The sequence below is a fragment of the Cydia amplana genome, chromosome 15 (assembly GCF_948474715.1).
Source record: "Cydia amplana chromosome 15, ilCydAmpl1.1, whole genome shotgun sequence".
NCBI lineage: Eukaryota > Metazoa > Arthropoda > Insecta > Lepidoptera > Tortricidae > Cydia > Cydia amplana.
This window is the reverse complement of record NC_086083.1, coordinates 9,416,627-9,440,747: the sequence shown is the minus strand read 5'-3', so window position 1 is coordinate 9,440,747 and position 24,121 is coordinate 9,416,627. Positions and strand designations below refer to the sequence as shown.

Sequence of the window (24,121 nt, the reverse complement as noted above, 5' to 3'; positions counted from 1 at the left end):
GTCATTTTTATACAGGGATGTAAAAGATTAAGTTTTTCTTTTGTACGTATGTGACATCAATTTATTTTATAATGATTTCTCTTGTAAGGAAAAAAATGAAAAACGTATTATTTTATTCCTATAATTTTATTTACTTATTTCTTGAAAAAAAAATACGGTATCATATTTCACATTATATTCATACACTTTTTTTATCATTATTATGGACCAGCTAGAATAAACAAAAATACAAGTAGACAATAATTATATAAGAGAAAAACATAGGTTCAGGTATATTTTCCTGTTATGCCAATTTATCGACATGGATGTGATCAAAAGTTGGAACGAGATCAGATTCCCATTGCCCTGCGATTTAAGTGAGTCGAACTTCAGATCAATCGGTGTAACTGTGACATAGATATCTGTAAGAATTCTCCATAAACTGAATGATCTCCTATACCTACAGAAATCGGCTCCAAAAGATCGGGCAGAGGTAGACCCCTGACTCCCTAAGTCGTAAACAAAGACCTTAAGAAAGCCCAAGTACCTAGATGTCTCGACGACCCAGAACAGATAAGCCTGGCGAAGAATGTCGAGGAGAGCCGGCCCCAAATGATGTCCAATATAATAATGGCTTCAGGATGTTGTTGGGGCTGTCCCGTTTCTGCAGCGCATCAGGTATGTTTGCACAAGCTCGCACGGATGACCACTATGCCATAATACGAAAGAGAGTTGCCTCGTTGCTCTGCAGAGTGCGTGCCAGCTCCATCCCCATCCTGACTACTGTAGCGGGCCGATACGACTCACCTCTAATGCGGCATTTTGAGTGTGTCATACTAGGTGATAGATTGTTATTGCAGTCTGTTTATGTTTTAAATCGCTTTCTGTTTTTGTTCCACTAACACTTAGTTTTTAATCTTAATTGTTACTAACCATTATGGGTCATTGTTGTCTTTTAAATAAATAAATTGAATTGAATTGATATGGGAAAAGGCTAGGCGAAGAAGAAGAATCATACAGAAACGCTCAGTTATCTAAATACGCCTTTGGAGCGCCGTCTTAAACGGAATACGCTCTTTTGTGAGGTGTATTTTGTAGATCATACTGGCTCGGTTTTACTATAGGATCAACCTTCGAATTCCAAATCATATTCTTTGTTACTAACATATTTTTAGATAGTAAAAAAAACTTAGGACAATTTTACACAGATCGACTTATAGGACCAATCAAATTTGTTTTTTTCGAAGAATTAATTCCCAGCAATCTGGAAAACTCTTTATTTGGATCTGATTTGAAGGCAGATGTTAATGTTTTCTATGGGAGATTAATTATTTTTAACCTCACCGATTGTGGCTATAATTGGGTAGCCTGATCGTACGACTCACTTGCATTTGCTAAAGTATGGGAATAAAAGCCAAAGAAAAATATGCTCACGAAATATCACGTTTTTTCCCGGTTCTTGCATTAACTTTTTGCATTTCCCTCCGAACTTTGCTTGTTATTATGATGTGACTTGTCGTTTTCCTTGTTTGGAAACCATCAATCCTAATAGGATTTATCTCAATATGATGTAAACACGTATACTCGTACCTACACACTTCCTCGATGACACTCAGACTATTCACCCCAATTGAAGGTAAAAAAAAAACACCTACATCAAAAAGCATTAAATGAAATCCCTCCCCATTCCTCCCGCTTCCTTCCTTTTATATGAGCCAGTAAATAATATGTTATTTGAAGTCGGTGTTAGGTAATTGACCGACCAAATGTTTCCGTTTCAGCTTTGGCAATAGTAGATTGTACAACAAGGGCATAAAGTGACCCATTTTTACCCGAGGCAAAATAGTAGACGAGGGTAAAAATGGACATTTATGCCCTTGTTGTACACTCTGCTTTTCACTTCGATTGCGAGGAAAATATACCTACATACAAAAATATCCAATATTTTAGGTTATTTTCCCGTATTTATTCAAGACTAAAGAAGATTTTATTCGCGCCGGTCAGGGGCGCGAGGCACACCGGGCGGGAGCGCGCCGGACGGGCGCGGGCGCGCCGGCAAGGCTGGCAGTTTGTATGGCAGATTTTGGACTTTATTGCTAGGTCAATAAGGGTCGCAATAGATGATTTTACTTTATGCTCTAGAACATAATAAGCAACTTTATGTCGTCTATGCACGACATAAAGGTGCACTTTTTGAGCATGAGAAGTGAAAAAATGTGTTCGTATGTCTGGATGATCTCCTGGCCCCTATTTCACCACGGTGACAGGTGTGAAAATTGTCGACATCACCATTACTGACGTCACAGGCCTCCATAGACTACGGTAACCGCTTACCAGATACGTTATAGTTTAGATTTCAACTAGTTCTCTTTTGCAGTTCAATTCGGGCAACCAATGTCACTTTGACGTTAAAATATCGTATGAACGAACGATTTCCATTAGATATCTATTATAGATGTGACTTGGATGAGTATCTCCAGAATCGCGTAAATGTCAAATATGACAGGCTAGATATTAAAAATATCGTTGTCGTATCTTGGTAATGTCTAATAGATATCTAATAGATGTCTAGTTCAAAATCCGAATCGGGCCCCAAGTCCTGCAACCTAACGTTCTCTACAAACGAATGTTTTGGCAAAAGGACTATTGTTTAGGTTGTTATACATTTTACTGTCCACTGGAGAAAGCCTTTCATAATACATTTAAAGAATGCTTTCAGTCGTCATTCATTTCGAGATATGAGTTTTAAGCAAACGGTGATAAAACTCACTTTTCCAGCCAGCCTATTATGGATAGCTTTATCCATCTTTATCCACGTGATAAAATAACTGTCACTGTTTAACACCGTGGGAAAGAATGTGACGGACACCGTTTTATCACGCTGTCACGTAGACAAAAACGACCATCATATCCGTACTGAGCATAAATTGTACTGTAATCTTATTAGTCACAAATATTAGCTAGGTAGCTTTGTTTTGTGTAGCACAAAAGCTTTTCCACGTGTTGCTTTTCAAGGATTAAATTGTGCACGAGCACAATTGCAATTGAAATAGGCTCATTAAATATTCCGAATGCTTGCGGGAACACCGCAAAGTGGAACAATCAAACCGCCTTTCGCTAGGGCAAGTGAAAATTCACGATTAAGGAGGGGAAAAAGTGGAAGTCAAAGATAAATTAAAGGTTAAATAACTGGCTTGTTTTTCAAAAATATTTTTAAGGATCGTGATCATATTTATTTACTGACTGTTTATCATAAAATAATTTCAATTACCGTAAAACGAGGTGACTTTAGGAAATTTTGGGGATACTTTGATAGTTTTAAAACTGCCACTAAATTATCATTATTCATTATTTTCTCGAACTGTTCGTGTAACAAGTTAGATTATTATACATACTTGTTTACCTACTACTAAAAAATCCGAATAAAAATATGTAACGGCTGAAAAACTGAAATATCGAAGTCGCCCCTGCATTTGAAAGTCACCCCGGTTTACGGTACTTATAAATTTATAGATTCGTTCTAGCACTCCGGCCGCTGACGCGGCACACTAATATCGCTCGCTCAGCTGCGTTAACCTTATGAAAAACTAGTTTTCGCTAGTATAGTAGTACATAGTACTAGTGGTAGTATTGTAATTTAACCATCTTTGTACCATATTCTACGTCATAAACATGTATTTGTATTTATAAACGCGTTTTCCGTAATCAAAACTAGTTTTAACTAAATTTATGTAATGTGGATTGTGGAATGATTAGTGAAAAATTCAAATTTAAACTAGTTTCCACCAAGGTCTTTAGGAAAACTAGGTACTTAGTTTGTAACACGTTTTTACCAAAGCGTTACGGAAAACGAGGTTTTACTAGGGAAACGCGTTTTAATTAAAAACTGGGTTTTACGGTAACTATGGTAACATATATACCTAGATAAAGCGGTGAGCTAAAGCCATTTTGCACTTAATACAACCGCTAACTAGCTACATTATCACAAATTTTGTGATAAATTGATTATCAGAAATGAACATGTAAATCAGAAAATCGATTGCGATTATGCAAATCGGCTAAACGAGGACAATTTCTGTTGTATCGATCAATTTAATTCTATCCTACGCCCACCACTATTCCACGTTTTAATCTCAACCTATAACCTATTGTTTTGTTAAATTTGCCTCCTTATCTTTGAAATTTGTTATATTTTGTACGGAACTAATTTTGTTTAATCTTGTTTGGGTGAAATATAGTTAATATTTGTCGACTTTGAGCGTTTTTTGTCCTAGTCTATATTGTTTTCGGAATAAATTGTTATGTCAATGGGTAAATCAAAATGTTTTAAAAATATAATAAATATGTAGCTAATAATCTTCGATTTCGAGAGTTATCCGTTTTTTGTTATCAAAATATTTTTGTTGAATTTAAATCATAAATATCCTGTATAAAATACGATTGATTTTAATATATTAGAATATAACATTAAGCATCTAGGGCAATTTAACTAATAACAAAATGAGGTCAGCACAATATAGTTCATAGTCTACGTAATTTATTGCTTGATTTTTAAATTCTTGGTTGTTTTGAAACATAACGGTACTTTATGAATCATCCCTAAATTTTTGAAGTGAAAACTTCTTTAGCGGCGCTGAAAAAATGTTAAACTCGAGACAGCGTAAGACGATCACGTGATCGTAAGATTTAGATGGCCACTCATTTAGATGGCATTTAAATCAATAAAGAAAAACTCAATGACATTACATGTAACAGTTTTTCATGTAATGTCATTAATATTATATTAGAATATAGTGAGATACCATCTAGTGAGTTTCGCTCTAACTGGTATTAATATAACTCGGGTACTAACAGTGATGTGCTTAGGGGTTTCAAGTAATGCGACTAAATAACGATAGATGGCGTTAACCTCAATTATACATAGCGCTGCAGACATTTTGCAATAGTGATTGAGTTTTCACTTCTGCCGGCACTCCCTGTTTGCAACCCGTTGTTTTTTTTATAGTATTGGTTTTTATGAAACATACGGTACTTTATTTTTTGTTTTATATTCAAATTTAGTGTTCCATAGCTAGTTCTGCTCATTTTTTCTAAGCCAAAAATACCACAAAAGAACTATCTAGTTCGTAATAATTCCCCGATGCTCTAAAAGGCTTTATCCCATTGTGAAGGTGTCTGGATTCGGTTCACAATGGCCCATTGTTGTATTGTACCTTTCGATATTTAAATAGCTTCGTTATTCGGTGCATTGTGGCGATGGATGAGTTAGGCGGAAATTGTGACTGCGACTATAATTGTCGTAATCCTTGCTGAATTGCTGAATATTTAGTTTCACGATTGATTGTAGGTAGACTAGGGGCCCGATTCGGATTTTGAACTAGACATCTATTAGACATCACCAAGATACGATAATGATAATTTTAAGATCTAGCCTGTCAAATTTGACATTTCCGCGATTCTGGAGATACTCTTGAACGATTTCCACAAGATATTACTTATTACGATATTTTAACGTAAAAGTGTCATTTTTGCCCGAATTGGGCTGCAAAAGAGAACTAGTTGAATTGTAAACTACAACGTATCTAGTACATACATATCGTATCGTTCTCTAGTCTAGAACGGATCTTGTTTTGTAATAGTGACATTTTTATTGCGGTTATGTGCATACATAATGAAAAAAGTTTGGATAAGCCAAAGTGGCTCTGCGGTGACTTAATGTAGTGGTTTTGTTATTTGGATCTATAATTTTTTATTATTATATATGACATGTGATGTAGTAAGTATAGTGTGTCAGTCAAAGGACTGTCTTGTTTCAAACATAGACAGAGAAAGTCATACTATCTTTGTCTTACACTTGTACTAGCACCGAAAAGAAAAGGATGAGTATAGTTTTTTTTGTTCCTATTTACCGACAAATTGGTTTGACTATCTATAGTTGGTACCTACTCATTGTGTAAAAAATCTTACACTCGTTGAATTTTTGTCAGGATTAAAATGATAGTCAATACTGTAACTTCTTACCCTTAAGTATACTCAAAATATTTTCTAAGTGTATGCCCCCTTAAGCTAAAAGGCGGTATACCCCAAAAACAAATAAACTTGAAGATGTCACTTTAGATTAAGTTTTAAAGCACATGTTTGCGTCAAATTTTCATTAAAAATACTGCTTTTTAGCTTAGCAGGGTGAGTAAATATTAAATCATTTACACGGGCACCTACGCAGCCTGTGGCTTTGTACCGTGGGCTGCCAGCTTTAATTCCCCTGATTAATTCTCCTGCGCTTTGATGAAATATTAATTAAAACAGTCGATTACGGTTCTCTTTTAGTCGTCTTTAATTGTAGGACAATGTAAAAGCTGACCGAGTTTCTTAATTTTACTTTAAATACGATCCTATTTAGGAGGTGTCCGGAAAATATGCCCCAGTGAGAGAGTTAAACCGTTTTATTAAAAAAGTGCCAAAATCAGCACTCCTAACTTTATAACTATTTTTTTTATATATATTAAAGCTAAAGTGGGACTGGGCTGGTCATGTCTGCCGAATGCCGAGTGAGCTGTGGGCCAATATCGCCACAGAGTGGCAGCCCAGCTCAAAACGAGGAGTTGGCAAACCACGTCGGCGATGGCGAGACGAGCTAGACTCCTTTTTAAAGGAATGGCCAGAGACTGCACAGATGGGAAGACTGGAAAAAGTGGGGGGAGGCCTTTGCCCAGCAGTGGGACATTACAGGCCCATAATAATAATATGGCGGCACCCTAGGTTAGGTTTTTTATAATGTGTTTAATGTATTTTTTATTGTTTTGTAAGTGTTATATTTTACTTTTATATTAATATTATAAAAACCCTAACTTAAGATGAAAAATAAATAAAGAGAATAATAATATTATAAATGGGCTTACTCATGGCCACAAACTAGCCGAGGCGAAGACGTGGCCTACGATGGAGCGAGCCTACCCAGAAGGTGCCTGTTCACCCTTGATTTATAAACCTAAAACAATAATAGTATTATAACTCTATAATAAATACTTCGAGTTTGGCACTTTTTTAGGGTTCCACATTTATACAATGTTTCAAGTCGCCCACCTGAACAAGTCTCCCGGCATAATTCGTAAGAAACTAACAGTAAAAATAAGTGCAAATATGTAAGTACTTACAACTTTGTACAAATACAAATATGGATCAGGAAAAATGTAGTACAGTCGATATTGGAGCGGTCAAGACGCTCAACTATCTGAACCGCTTTTATTGTCAAGGCGTTAGAGTGCGTTTTCAGATATTGTGAATACCTTGGCCGCTCCTATATATCTGATGGCGACTGCACCTAACGGTTTTGTGCTTCAACCAGGCCCCTATTTCACCACGGTGACAGGTGCGAAAATTGTCGACATCACTGTTACTGACGTCACAGGCCTCCATAGACTACGGTAACCGCTTACCATTGGACGGGTGGTGTGCTTGTTTGCCACCAACATATTAATTAAAAAAAAACTCCATAAGTACTTATTTTGCGAAGCTAATGACAATTGTCACAAGAAACACGACAATTGTCACGAAATTCCGACACAGAACTCATTTCGTGTCAAGAATTACCGAAAGTTCTATTAAATCGTGTGACAATTGTCGTCATCATCATCATAAACTTCCAAAGAGAAATACCTGTTTTTTGCCGATATAATAAAGATTTTTTAAATAATACAATGATGGTGGCAAACAGGAATACGGCCCGCCCGATGGTAAGCGGTAACCGTAGCCCATGGATGCCTGTGACGTCAGCAACAGTGACATTTGTCGAATTGTCGCACCTGTCGCCGTGGTGAAATAGGGGCCAGATAGACCACACTGTACAGGCAATAAAATAGAAGCGAGCATTTTATGACGACAGCAGATGTGTACACAGCTTTATGGGAACAAAAAGGAAAGATCCTGATGTTGTAACATGCAAATTTTACGCTTTCCTGAAGGCTCGGGTATATTTGTCATTTTCGGATTACGGGCGTTTCGGCTGACTTACGAAAATGGTAGGGATATAGGTACGGAGATACCCGATATTTACCTACCCGCGGGTAAATACGCGGGTATTTTCGTTTTTCTTCTAAATTTGATGTTTAATGGTATGTGAGTATAAATAAGATTAATTTAAGTATTTTTTTATAATGTTTCATAAAATGTATGTTCAAACTAATTACGAAAAGGTTGCTATGAGGTGAAGTTCGATTTTAACATATGAGTCAAATTATGAATATCGTGTAAAATCATTCCCTGGCTTCCGGAAACGTTTTATAACGCTTTTAATATACATTAGAAAGATGAAAATAAAGACTACTTATGAATAATAAGAAAAAAAAAATTGTGCAGTGTCACAACTTGGGAAGCTCATAAGTCAAATACAGTTAGTTTTAGGACAAAAATGTATATAACCTTTTTTGTAGAAAATTCTGTCTACTTTAGTTTGTACATACAACACTTTTCGATATTAATGACAGATTCCAAGAAATATGAAAAAGTTCACTTTTACCCCCCTCCCCCCAACCACACCCCCCGCCGACTGAAGTTCGAATGTGTATTATCAACGTATAAGTATGATAATTTACTAAAATCTAAAAAAATACTCTTATGACGGTCTTTTTTTTAATATTTATCAAAAGTGTACTAAAAATCCTTAGTTACAACTGCAGGTTTCACTAAACCTTTTCATTTTAAATGACACACATTAATTACAACCATTAACTACTCGTAGGTTTATATCTCCACTTTAACACAACTCTACATGTGCAATAAGAAATGAATCTACCCGTCCATTTGGGTAGATACGGGTAAATACCGGGTAGATGGGTATTTACCGGGTATTTACCTGGGTGGGTAAATTGGGTAAATACCCACGACCCATCTCTATGACAATCGTGTGAGGTCCCTGGCGACTTTCATATTGATTGTCACTATAAGGCACGAAATGATATGGAAATTCAATTCTTTGACTGCACTAATGTATGGCTTTCTCTGAAACTAATTATTTCCACGTAATAAACACGGCCATGTAATTAAAGGCTTTCGTTAAATCCAGTATTTAATTGAGTCCCCGAGGAGGGACTTACAAGTTTAATAACCCTCCTTTTGCTTTGCCGTAGTTGGGTAAAAACTAAAACTCAACTACGGACTTTTTTGGCATCACTACATAGTATAAACTAAAGTCGCTTCCCGCTGTCTGTCTGTATGCTTAGATCTTTAAAACTACGCAACGGATTTTGATGCGGTTTTTAATAGATAGAGTGATTCAAGAGGAAGGTTTATGTATAATTTGTTAACCCGTACAAAGCCGGGGCGGGACGCTAGTAAAAAGCATAATCAGGAACGTTACTCATTACGCAAAAGTTAGCAATCCAGTTACCGTGGAGTTTAACCGCGATGTTTTGATAAACAGCTTACTTTCTAAACCTCATATCAGATTAAATCACCTGATGGAAATATATACTTTATTCCACACATAACACGGGCGATTTTACTATTCAAACCTTTCTTTAGATATGAGCGTGAGATATTTATTGTCTGTCAAAATGGAAGCGCGATTTGATTTAGCCCTGACACTGTTTACCTTGTTAAATTCACCAATCTTCATACATAATGGAAACCATTATACGAGCTAAATTGTGGCGTTATCTATGAAAAGAGACCTTATTATCGATGGCGCTCCGATATAAATATAACGCCGGGCGCCGCGGCGCGGCGTAAGCGCCATCGACAGTAAGGTCCCTTATCCATAGATAATGCCCCAATTATACTTATCAATGATTTTCGAGATCCGCCAAGAAGCCGCTCCCATACATTCGAAGGTACGCTTTCATTTAAAAACAATATGATAAAATAACATGAAACTTGGCAAAAACATTAAGTAACGTATATCTATGCCTGGAATTAGTTTTTGTTGCTAAAATTTAGAATGCAAAGAAAATTGAGCGAGTTGAAGTTCTATTATGAGAATTTTTTACTCGTTCTATTTTCTTTGTAATTTATTTAAGTAAGCTCAGTAAGGTTTGAGTTGTGGGAACTAGACGACGATATACATAATATACCTACAGCATGTGGCCTGTAACACGGACGAAAAATTAAAACGTAAATTCTACTCCTCACACTAGACAATGTTTGTTCAACGACTTTTAAAAATAACTTGTAGTTTGGATTTTAAAACACTTTAGAATTTATTCGAACACGCAATGTATTACGAAATTGATTATGCCTGTACGGTGACAAGACTGACAGGCAATGTCAATTAGACGGAATTTAAATTACATTGAAAATATTATTTAGTTTGTTTGAAAAAGGGACAATCTTAAGACCACATAATTTCAAAAATTTGTTGAACATAAGTTTTATTGTTTGAGGAGTAGAATCTACGTTTTAATTATTCGCCCGTGTTACAGGCCACATGTTGTATAGACAGTTATAATACTTATAATATTACTACATACATAGAAAACATCCACAACTCACAAAAGAAGTGCCCATTACTACCTACCAGGGCATCATAGGCGGGCGCGGGGTAAGAACCGAACCGACTAGGCTAGGAGGCCGCCAAGGACGGCAAGTAAGGTGTTATTAGTCATGACAACTGAGGCTAATAACAATAAATAAATTATAAAACGATTTGTAATGTTAAATTCGTGTGACCATAACTAATTTGTGTATGGCGTGCCAAGCGGCTTTCAGCGCAGGACAATTAAATTGACAGTTACCTTCCTTTGATATCGAATCCGATAATAACCGTCTTTCTGTGTTCAAAATACGGACGGGGAACTTGATAATCTATCGGTAATTGACGGGATTACCCCTCGCGGCCGCCTAATTCTGAACGTTTAGATGGTTTCACAGTCAGAACTGGTTAAATGGAATTTTGATAAATTCTAATTACAAAACATTCGTGAGACTTAGACGTGATTAAATGACAACGGTTTCACTCACTTTAGTTTTTAGTCGCTATTGGCGAGCACTCGAGCCTGAAGAAAGACCCCCGACGGGTCCGAAACATGTCGCCAATAGCGACTAAAAGTTTAAGTGTATGAATTCCTGTGATAGCACGGAAACCTAGTTTGTATTTGTGATACCTACATTATTATGCTATGTATTACATTATATTAAGTATTTAGGAGGAGTCCAAGAATCTCGCCTAGGTCGTGTTATAAAAAATGGAAAAAATAAAAATATTTTAAATTGAAACAATGTTACTCGTTCGTTAAGATTCCATTTATTCGGGCTTCACTGTCGGTACTCGTCTTATATCAGAGACAAAGAGATTGAGGAAATTAAGTGGAGTGGAAATTTGCGAATAAGGTATTTTACTAAGAAGGAGTTTCGGTATCGAACGACAATAGATGCTAAACGAGCCATTAATTTTATATCTTGATTTGAGTTCTGTCGAAGAGTTAATCTTTTCAGTAATATTTGAGTTTTATTTTGTTCGGCGTACATTTTAGAGCTTTGGCCTGTTCTCTGTCCGTCCCAATTTCTCGAGTATAGTCTTTGACAGACTAAACGTATTTAACCAACTTTATAAGAGCGAGCGATACGTGATTGCACCTCCTATACCTACCCGTCACTAGGTCTTGATCACTTTGTGTGTGTTTTTTTTTCCCAGCCTATCTGAGCGTCCCACTGCTGGGCCTTTGGGTTTGCATCTCCCCTTGATTTCCACGACTCCCGATTTGGTGTTTCCTCTGGCCAGTTGTTCAGGAAGTCCAGGTCATCCCGCCATCTCTGTTTGGGTCTGCCCCGACGAGGTCCCTCTTCCGGCATACACTTGATGACAAAGCTAGCCACTTTTGCATGCGGGTAGACGTGAGCGGCCCAGTCCCATTTGAGCCTAGCGGTTTTCTCGACAACTTCAGATAGTGTGATATTAGTAATGTGCTAATGTGACACACAAATCAAAATATTTAATTTAATCAATATTTATCTGTTTCCTAACTTCAAACCTGCTACACCGCAATCACCGCATATTACTTAAAAGCCATCCTCAACAAACAAAATTAGTTTAGTGTAGCTTCCGCACCGATATTCTATTAGACGAGCCACATGTTGCCAGCGATCCCATTACGTGGCTTGATAACAATTAGGTTACTGAGGGCCTACCGCGAACCACGTTCGATGTGTTGTCTTTCTGTCACACTTACGTACGAATTTACAAGTGCGACAGAGAGGCAACACGTTGAACGTGGTTCGCGGTAGCCCCTCTGGCGACACTGCCCGTACGATCCATTACACGCTTTGAGCTTTCAGCTGCCATCAACAAAGTGTAGCGTGGTCATATTTGTTATTAGAGTTTGTGCGGAAAGAGAAGAGTTGTGGAATGTATGGGGCCCAGTACATTTCACGACTCTTCTCTTTCCGCATAGACTATAGAAAAAGGCAGTAAGTAAATCTATGTGAAATATAATTTACTAGCGACCCGCCCCGGCTTCGCGCGGTATACCAAATTATAATACATAAACGTTCCTCTTGAATCACTCTATCTATTAAAAAACAGACAGACAGCGGGAAGCGACTTTGTTTTATAATATGTAGTACATAACTACTTAAACAAAAAAACACTAAGCACTATTATTTTGACACGTCTTATTCCACTTATGTCAGCTGCCACTTAGGTCAGAAAAATTTTCATACCCACATCAAAATTTATGGAATTCCATATAGGTCAGAAAATTAAAACGGCTAATGGAAGTGGAATAGTTTAATACCAATTTCGTCGGCTCCAGTCAGGACAGAAGTTTTTATTCCACCTACGTCAGTTTCCAGTTAGGACAGATTATTTTATTCCACTTTGTACCTGCTCAAAAATTTATGTAAAACTGTGTTTAAAAATAATTGATATGTCTCGTGTTTTGTTGTAACAGGATGACTTCAGATATTTATCGCAAAACCAAAGTTCTAACTATTATTACTAAATATTACCAATATTCTGACGTACCTAGCTTTTAATGGCGCTAAAACAGAAAGACGTTGACGCATTAGTTAACTTTTTATGGGCACTTAAACTTGAACATTTTAAGGAGTAATGCACTTAAGGTTGAATTTACGGGGATCGAATAAGGCTTTCATTATGACTCAGAGGATTTCATTATAACCTAACGTTACCCGTTTTTAATATATTTAGATTTAAATAAGTAAATATTTACTTCTATTCCAACATTAAAATCTGAACTATTTCACTAAACAGTGCCCGCACGCTTCTTAACTTAACTCAAATTGAGCTTTAGGTACTCAGTTTAAGGGCTCATTTAGACGGCGCGCGAACTCGTATACGATTTTAGTTACATTGCGGACCATTGAGGTTACATTAATTCAGCCGACCGATCAAATGACGCAATGTAATGAAACCCGCACGCGAGTTCTCGCACTGTGTAAATGAGCCTGAGAGTTGAGCGCTGAGTCACAGTTGAGTGTTATCACGGACATTGGAGTGAACACAATTACTATTTAACCACAAAGCAAGTACTAATAGTCTTAATTGCAACAGTAGAAAAGCAACCATGCTCTTAATAAATAAAGTTTAAATTTCAACACAAGATATTGTATTAGATACGAGTTTGTCAAGTTAAATTTGAATTAGCCTAGTAAGGGCTAATATGACTTGTGAGATTTTATGCTTATTAAGTGACAGGGGATTCATGAGGTTTGTTATGGCGGCACCGTACTTACATGAATAGGTACTTACTTACGGTATGAGTTGTGAAAAGTGGTTTTGTTTTTAATTTAATGTAAGAAACAGTAACAATTTATTTTTCTCATTTTTGTAGCGTTATAAAAAAAAACATTACCGTGGTAATGTAAACTTAATTACGATACGTCTGCAAACGACACTAGAGTTTTTTATAGTTATTAATGGAACATGGAATGCAACTCCCTAAGGTGTATAAACAAAATATAATAAAAAGTGTTATACTTCTGAGTGAGTGTTATTCTCACGAATTACAGTTTAATAAAAAATAAGTAGGTATATACAACCTCTCAAGAACGTAGTCCCTATTTAATTATTTTGTAGTTTCCAGTGAGAATAAATTAGGGCAAACTTAATTTAAATATCAAAGCATTTCAGATTTTCGCGCTCAAACATTAATTAAATTAAACGGTTCCTGCAGCGATGGCCCACATTTCGCTTTTCGAATAATAAAACGCAATTATACAACACTAAACAGATTTGATATTATATGATTATAAAATAAATGATATGATAGTTGAATTTAAACTGTCATGAGTCATACTAAAATTAGCCGTATTTTTAGTGAGTTCGTTTTGTTTGTCGCCGCAAGTGTTGGGTGACCCAAACCCGCCACCGTCCCTCCTACAATGACAGCGCAAGACTACCCCCAACCGGTTATCTGTGCCCTGTTTATTAAAAGCTTGTAACTTGTGCAAGTGGAAGTCCCTTTCTAACAAAAGCTGTCAAAAAGTGACATCCGTTTGTATTACAAGCTACAAGCTTTTGATAAACAGCGCACACTGATCGCACGCCCCGCGCGCCGCGTGACGAGCGACAGTACGCGGCGCGCGGCTATCGTGACCGCAGCACCGTTAGTGTTTGAAAACGGAGACCTACTGCCGTATTCGAACTTCAAGATATTCACAAGAGACGACACGTACTAGATCCAATCTAGATACGTTATAGTTTAGATTTCAACTAGTTCTCTTTTGCAGCGCAATTCGGGCAACCAATGTCACTTTTACGATAGATCGTGTTAGATATCTATTAGATGTGAATTACATTTCTAAGTAATATCTTGTGGAAATCGTTCAAGAGTATCCTCAGAATCGCGGAAATGTCAAATTTGACAGGTTAGATCTTAAACATATCGTTATCGTATCTTGGCGATGTCTAAAAGATATCTAATAGATGTCTATTACAAAATCCGAATCGGGCCCCTAGGCTCTCCGAGCGTTGCGTTGCGAGCGAAAAATACGAGAGTTTTGACGTAAAGTTAGCTTCATGATAATGATAGTTCTGTAGCTGACGGTTGAAAAAAAAAGCCAGTGTACGGAATTTCTCGCTGACGGAAATATCCACATTGACGTTAGGTACTAATGCCTACAAAAATTAATGGATAGATACTTACTTAATTTAAAAAAAACTTATTGTATATCAATCTGTACAGTCGACGTCAAAGAGATCTTTACGACTAACGTTACAAAAAATTATTTACACGACTTTATTGTCATAGCATTTAGGTCGTGTAAACATTTTTTTGTTACTTTGGCTGTAAATTTCTCTTTGACGTCGACTGTACAACAATTATTTGACAAGCTTTTCATGTTAAACAAAAATTACCTTAAGTATAATATTTAAAACCTTCGCGTTACCTACCTACCTACCTTAACCTACCTTAAGTACTTAGTACCTTAAGTACTTATTAATAAGAAACTATCCACTTAAACCCGGAACAAATTAACTTGCATCGTCACGAAATAAAACAGTCTGTCATGGCGATCATTAAGGCACTAATGTTACAAATTTCCATAGTTCTATTAGATATGACGACGAAACTTTTGACAAGAGTGTTTGAAAAGTCATCATCTATTTGCGGCTAAGTATTTCAACAATTGTTATAATTAGTTTGACGTAGTTTTGTAATATACTTAGCAAGACAGATATTTCGAGCCCCGATTCCTGCCGAGGAATGGAGTTCTTCAAAAAACCGGCCAAATGCGAGTCGGACTCGCGCACGGAGGGTTCCGCACCATCAACAAAAAATAGAGCAAAAGCAAAAAAACGGTCACCCATCCAAGTACTGACCCCGCCCGACGTTACTTAACTTCGGTCAAAAATCACGTTTGTTGTATGGGAGCCCCACTTAAATCTTTATTTTAATCTGTTTTTAGTATTTGTTGTTATAGCGGCAACAGAAATACATCATCTGTGAAAATTTCAACTGTCTAGCTATCACGGTTCGTGAGATACAGCCTGGTGACAGACGGACGGACGGACGGACGGACGGACAGCGGAGTCTTAGTAATAGGGTCCCGTTTTTACCCTTTGGGTACGGAACCCTAAAAAGGAGTGTTGAGGGGATCGATTATATTTTAACAATTCGTTATGGTTTTAGACCGGTTTTGATACAACAATGACGATCATCTTAGTGATTGGCGTTAACCACACGCAAGACTTTCACTTCATTTCGCATGCACCAATCAGCGTGAGCGATCTTTAAGTTTATTGTATCAAAACCATTTCGAAACCATAACTAATTTTTATCCAGATCTGAATTGGGCTCCAGGTTTATACCATATTCACCACTACGCTACGGTCTTTACGTGGTAGTCGACGTGTAGATTACAAAATAAAAGGTACCTACACATAAAATGTGTCTTCACTGTACTAAACCACATAGAAAAAATTCGGACGCTTCTCATATACATACCTATATATTGGGATTCCTAGTTTTTTTTTTAACCTTTTGGAGTATCCGCATCTTGCACGTCGCTCGTACTCGCATATCAGTAAAAGCATATAGAAAGTAAGTTACGCTGACGTTAGGGAATATAATTATTAGGTTATGGTCTCCTACTAACAACATCTATGTAACATAATTATTTCAATTAAAACATAAGCTAACTTTGAAAGCGAATCCGGACCAAGTTTAAAAGCGCTTCCTTTTTCTCATACTCAAACATACCTGCAGTTCAGACATTTCAGTTTAAACTTCGGCATTACTTCTCCGTCATTGTACGAACTTTCTTTGGAATGTCTGCGTGGGAAGATTTTATTGAATAAATTCCAAAAGTTTGAGAATCTCAATACTTAAGCTTTTACGGTTCACGAAGAAAGGAATACGAGCTGTTTGATATTCTTTGCAGCGTATGGAAAGTTTGCCGCTGATAGGTAATAAGGAAACCAGTTTAATGTGATAGTACGACGATTACCAATAAGGCTGCCTTTCGACCGAGACAGCGATGATAGAAGACGTGCGGTAAGTAATAGCATTGGTTGTAATCTAGCGGAGCGGAGAAGAGATGTGGATACTATTGTTTGATTCCCGCCGCCGCATTCGTTGGAATGGCAGCCTAACACCGTAATGTCAGTTAGGTAAATGATATCCACTTCTGGAATGATTACATATTAACTAATAGTAAGTATTCAGCCCCATGCTGTCCTCATCCAGTGTACAGTCGACGTCAAAGACATGTTTACAACTTTACACGTTTACACTAAGGTAAAAAAAATAATTCAATTACTAGACTTATATCGACCGGGGGATATGAACCGTGCTTAGTTGATTACCTTACAAAAGGTAAGCTAAAGGTTCATATCGGGATATAAGTCTAGTGAAACTAACCGTGAATCATTCAAAACTGTTATTTTAATTACTACTTTTTAAACAGTTAACTTTTTTAACTTGCGTTCGCCTACAATGGAACGATATTCACATTCACTTTAAGCACTGTTACCCCCTTCCTGAGCCCCATAGGCATAAAAACGCCATGAAACTGCATTTTATGGTGTCCTTGATGACTATGGTGTCCCATGAGTGGGTTCTTGAGCATGTAAAAACCAATATTGGTCGAACATTCTTTCAAGTATGGAAACAATGTGCTACCATAAAATAGCTTTATTATCTACTAACATTTCTTACCATTAAAAGTTAAGTGACTACCGAACAGCGGTTGCCACACACTTTTTCATAGTACTTTATACTTACAAGCAAGAAGTACCGTATGTTTTCATAATGAAAATAATTATTTTCGATACAAGTGCGAAAAAGAGGAAATTCGAAACGAGTGGCGATAAATTAAAACACGACCGAAGGGAGTGTTTTAAATCGACACGAGTTGCGAATTACCTATTCGCACGTGTATCGAACAACATTTTACAGTACATGGCACTTTAAAGTTTCGACATACGCACGAAAAGTGCTATTTTACGCACTAGTGCAGAAAAGTAGTCCCATATGTACTGTAATAATTATTTATTGCATGGTTAATCTAGTGTCATATACAAAGAAGTGGTCCCTAGTTGGTTGTTTATTTTTTTACGGCACACCTACAAAAGAATAGTAGGTACTCAGTTTAGGATGACGAGACTAGAATGCAACTCATGCATGATTTCTGTGAAACATCGGCTGAAGTCTACTTAGTAACTCCACTTGACATGACTCGAACTGAAGTAAACAGCTGACAGTAAAACGCCTGTAAAATTACCACCCTTGTCGCATTCTTTTATGATTAATTACTTCCTGAACCTCGTATCGTTTGCAAAATCGGTATTGAAAAGTCATCTTTAAGTTAAAGTTCTTAGAGTTGGTATTGTAATGAAATGAATTGAGATTGAGAAAAATGCGAGATTAAAAGAACAATCCAAAGAATTATACGAGTCTTCCTTATCGCGGCAATACACCTTATGTTTTAGACAAGAAAGTTTAATATTGTATGGTTAGAATTATACGTTGATTTTACAACATTCGGTTTTCAATGCTTTTTATACAATGTTGAATTTTACGGGTAGTAAAAGGTTATAATGGTCGGTGGAATCCATGTCACAGTTGGGAGTGATCGTAAAAAGGGCATTGAAATGAAAACTTGCATAGGTACATGTGAAGGGTTGGATACAAAAGAGAATATGGCGGGCGTGAGACATTTTGACATTATTGTTAGGGGCACAGGGCGGACACGCCATACAGCAAAAATGATTTGTGTTTATATGTGTGCGCGGCACGTCTGTACACGACACGCGTCCAGTCGCGGGCGAGGTAATACGAGTCGGGGCGGGGCGGTGCGTGTCTGAGGGCCTACCGCGAACCACGTTCGACGTGTGGCCTTTCTGTCACACTTACGTACGAATTTACAAGTGCGACAGAGAGGCAACACGTCGAACGTGGTTCGCGGTAGCCCCTCTGTTCTGTATGATAATACTATTACTTATTCTGTGGTTAGGGTTGGAAGGGTGATACCATTATTTTAACATGAATATCTGGTACCTGCTCTTAAGTTTTGAATCTTTTGCGATGAAATTGCGCCATCGCTGCTTTGGTTTGCCCTTTCTGATGCCTGGGCCACACTAAGGGTAACATTCCATTTTTGACCGCAGCTGCACTACTGGTACTGAACGCGTCGCTGTTCAGTTACTGTCAATTTCCATAGTAAAATGAACAGTAGTGCAGCTGCGGTTGGAAATGGACTGTCACCTTAATGGGAAACGCCGTTGATTATTTTGCTGTTATTTGCTGCGTTAAGGTTGACTGGTAGAGAATGCCTTATGGCATTAAGTCCGCCTTTTGTACTATAAGGTTTTTCTTTTCTGCAATAAAGATGAAATAGATAAATAAATTATCTCGATAAACCCAGTGTGGCCGTATGAAAAGTGTTCATTATAGCGACAATCACGGCGTTTCCCGTTAGTGTAAGGCCTGAGTCGACGCTCGAAGCGGAGCGTTCGGCGGGGCGTGCAGCAGCGTGGCGTCGGGCTCACAATTAATTTATGAAGCGTGTACTAAGGCCGCTCCTATACGTTTGCATTTGTTTAACAAGCACGCCGCACGCCCCGCCCCGCTGCACGCCCAACTCGAGCGTCCACTCAGGCCTTACACTAGTGAGGCCCCGGCATAACAGAACGGCGAAGAGATTGTGCGGAATTTTACAAACATAAAACCCATACAATGCATGGAAAGTACATTGTAAATAATTCCAATTTAACGTCACAATGAAATTGTGCATTTAATGTGAAACAATTGAAGCGACCGCGGTCGCTCATCGCCGATGACGAGTCGTGCATTAGCGGACGCATATTCTGCGGGGCATTATTCAAATGAGGCTGACTGTACATTTTAAACGGCTTTTAATAGCAATTACCTGCAATAGGTAGGTACATACTAATTTGCAAAGAAAAATATAAATCATAAATCATTTATTTTTCGTGATAAACTAGTTAAACATACAAAAGTAACATGATAAAGGTTAGAAATTCATAATTACATATTATTATTGTTTACCACGAAATGGGCTCGCCTCAGCATAATGCTGACCCGAGAGTCGGCGATGATCTTCCGGCGAGTCCATTAATATCACTTTTAGAGTTTAAGATATCTTTGCACGGATTTGAATAGAACAAAGTGAGAGAGTGTCATTACAAACGTCATTATTTTCATAGTAATTTGACTATAATGATGATATTATATTATCACACTTTGTCATTGGCATTTGTCATAAACACTTGCGTTCCATATATGGTGGTGTGATTTCTTGTATTAGAAATAGTTACATTTTTCCTTTTGCTCTGTCAATTTGTCCAGTTCTTGCCCAAACCTCCATTCAACTATATAATTTTCAATTTTGATAATTATTTTTTTACTTTTTGAGGGTTGTTTTTAATTATAAGTTATTTTTTTTGCGTAGGGAGTATTTAAATTTTTATATAAATTTCATAATATCACACATTTTCTTCTCCTTTTATTTCTCACATTTATAATCAATTTTACAAGAAAATCATTACGTGCGTACATTGCTGCATTGAAATAGGTACTGAAACGGAATGAATGGATCTGAACGATTTGAATGAACGATGTGTGCTGAGTACTTACACTGTACTCTCCTCGATTGCATTTAAAGCCCGTATTTGCCCATGGTTCCTAGAAAATACCTATTCACTTTTCACCATTTGTCGGTGAAAAGTTGAAAACGGTACGAACATTAAAGTGCATCCGATTTTCGAACGTGTCTTACTAAAACCTTCGATTGTATAGTATCTTTTACACCATTTTTTTTTTTTTCATTTTAGATTTTTTATTTGTGGATAATTTAAATGGTTATTTTAATACAAATATTGCATTCATTAGGCCTCTCATTCCATTGAATTTTGAATCTTTAATTTGACCAATCAAAATTGCATTTTTCTTGGCAAGTTTTCATTCGTAGCGGCGAAAGCTTGATTAGAGTCATACTTCCAAAACATACTACCTATCTCAAATAAAATGCCCACGTTAAGGCACTGCGGCATAGACATAGATATCTAGGGACTGGTTTTACGGGCAATAATAATGAGGCATGACAGGGGCCAGTACAGCGGTGTGAAATCGCTACGACGCGATTGGTTGATGAGTTTGCATCACGCGCGCGATTGGTTGACGAGTTCGCATTACGCGCGCTATTGGTCGCAACTAGTCGCGTTAGACTGCACGATTGACTGGAATTCGTGGGTAGCACCGCTGAACTAGTACGATGTTTAGTGCCCCATTAGTCCGTCCTTAGATATTATACGTCAATGCACTGGGGACATTTTGTTGTACGAATAAAAACCTCAGAAACAAACAATAATCTGATAACAATCAAATGGCCTGAAAGGTATACTGACATTTAGACTAGACACGCAAACCAATGAATTCAATTAAGGGGCCCACTGATTACCAGTTTGCCGGGCGATATCATCCTGTCAGTTAAACGCAAAAGGTGACAGTTCCGACCTCACAGGCTGATATCGTCCGGCGGACTGGTAATCAGTGGGCCCCTTTAGAGATTATCACGTGTGTGGTCGAACAAAGCTAGATTTACACAAATTACGCTTCAGATAGTTTCCCGAGATCTAAAAACAAAAGGTCTGATTTGACAGCGATACCAAACAGGGCACGCCGACTAATTACGCAAATGTAACAGGGTTTGGTCTAATATCCATGAAAGCGTGTTGATTTTTACAAATGGAAATGAATATTACCACTCCGCCATAGTGGATTACACATGTTAAACTAATTATAATAAGTAGTCAAGAGTGTGTTTGGGGATTCTTTTGTTTGGCTTTCCAATTCGATCGACTGAATGTTTAGTTGTGTTCGATTGGATACGTACGTTCACATGGTCAACTTTTAGTTATTTTTTCGCAAACAAAACATTGAAACTTGTTTATTGTAGACCCAGCCCAGGGTCAGAATCATAAATAGTTGCTATAGCACCTTAAATTTAAAAAGTGTCCGATCAGGTCACGTGTCCGTCTTACGTCTTACGAATCTTACGGTGTCGTGACTTGTCGCGAGTTTAAAAAATTTTCCCCATCACAAAAAATGCACAGCGCCGCTAAAGAAGTTTTCACTTCAAAAAGTACCGACATGGACGAAACTTTTTAAAACTGTAAACTGACTGACTAAATACCAATACCAACGCAATTTCGATGAGCGATCGCGTATATTTTTTGTACTGAAAATATCAGCCGTCAATATTTACTTAATTTCAACGACTCGCGTAAATAATATTGACGGAACGCTTGCAGCGTCAAGTCGTGAGGAAAAACGTGTACTGAATCAAATAATGAATACTTTACGTGTAAGCATAGAATTTCGTGGATAAACGTAACGGATTTGAAAGTCCTGTGTTTTTTCAACAGTTCTTTCTAACTGCTGAATGTATATTAGGTACAAGGTACCTATTATAAGATGTACCAACAGCTGTAAAAGTGAATTAAATTAAATGCAATTTCGCAGTTCACTGTAGGTATGCACTATACTTCAGACAGAAGCAGATATTTCTTTTTTATTTATTAATAAAAAAAAACAGTTTTATTTCATAAAAAAGCATGCATCTTTACAAAACTTAACTACTAATCTTAAATTAAATAGTTTTTATATCTATAGGTATTAATTAATTATACAGTACTATTACATATTTTGATATAGGTAATTTTACAAGATTGGTAATCATCATCATCATCATCATCATCATTGGCCTTAAAGTCTATTACAGACTATTGAAACAGTGTCAGGTAGGGCGACAACGTTTTTCGTGGCTATGTAAACCATCGTGGGTGAAGTTTCCTCTCCACAGACACTGCATCGCCTGGGACGCAAACGAAGAGACACAGGGTTGCCCAAGACCTGTGGTTCTCTCTCGGCCTCACCGACTAGATCCGCGGGAAAGACAAGTCAATACGCGCGGAGTCGGATCGGCTGCAGGTGCATAACGGCTGGCACCGAGCCGGGTTTGTTTCAAGTTTTCCTTCTCTCTTGCAATCTCTTCCGTTAAACAGCAGGAGGACCACGTGCAGGCGAGATTAGCCGGGACACAAAGATGTTGTCCGTGTCCCTCCCTCCTTAGATTGGTAATAGGTAATAAATTATTCTCTCATTTAAGCATGTGTTTCTTTATAATGCATCTAGCTTGCCCACCTGTTCGACCTTCTGTGTGAATTTGTTGTAATGCTGCATTATGCCAAAATTATGCTAATTTTCTGTTTATTTGACATTCATTTTTAACGGACTTCTTTATGATTAATCATTATCCTAAAATCGTTCGTTACTTTTTCTATCAGTTCTAAACGTTCTAAAGAATTTTTCGATATACAACTTTAAGTACCTATTTTACAACTCGATCTACCATGACAGCTTGACAGCTCTCATAAAAATTGTTTTGTTAGGTACACACCGCTCTGAATTCTCATTAATATGCTAATCGATCCGGAGGGGACAACAGGACTAAACAGAACACTTACCCATTACCTTACCTTTTCAATTTAATTACAACTAAGTCAGACTTTTGTACGAATTTTTATATAAGTACTTAATAAAAAATTGATGGTTTTATGAAAACCCTGGACAGGAATAAAACGTTGATTTGACTAATTAAAATCCCATTACTCTAGACATGTTGCCTCTTCATATGTTTTTGCGTTAACACTTCTGTTTTATAATACACAAAGTAGAATCATAAGTGTACTGCGTTAAACTACTGCTGTCGCCATCTAGTGGTGAATAGAATCGGAAAGAAAACAATTTAGTAACAGATAATTCCGCTAGTTTCGCTGCTTTCGAAAATTAACTAAATTACGCTCGCTAAGGAACGCTCTAAAACTGGAGTAAAATAGCGCATTATTATGAAAATGCGCTCAATAACAGTTAGAACTTTTTATTTTTAATAATGATTTAGGACAAGTCTTAATGTTCAACTTGTTTTCCAAAGTTTTCATTGTACATACGTACGTTTTCCGGAGTCCGTCAGTATGCGCCGACCGCTCGGCGCGTGGTGACGTATGCCGGGAGATCTGCGCTAGTTATCACAATATTAATAAGAAAATTAGTTAACCGTACGTGCATCAGATCGGTAAAATTGGATTACTGTGAAACTTTGGGACGAGAAAAGGGTAAGTTGACTATTCTGTTGTGTTATTGGTAACTATGTTTTGATACACCTT

General features: G+C 37.3%; 1 protein-coding gene across 1 annotated transcript in view; it reads left to right on the top strand.

The window, feature by feature from the left end:
• The first annotated feature begins 530 nt into the window (after window positions 1–530).
• The window catches only part of LOC134654733 (guanylate cyclase soluble subunit beta-1), a 35,860-nt gene continuing 12,269 nt past the window's right edge, over window positions 531–24,121 (top strand). Inside the window, exon 1 of the mRNA XM_063510204.1 lies at window positions 531–657. Within this exon, the coding sequence (XP_063366274.1) occupies window positions 531–657 (127 nt within the window). The remainder of the gene's footprint in view (window positions 658–24,121) is intronic.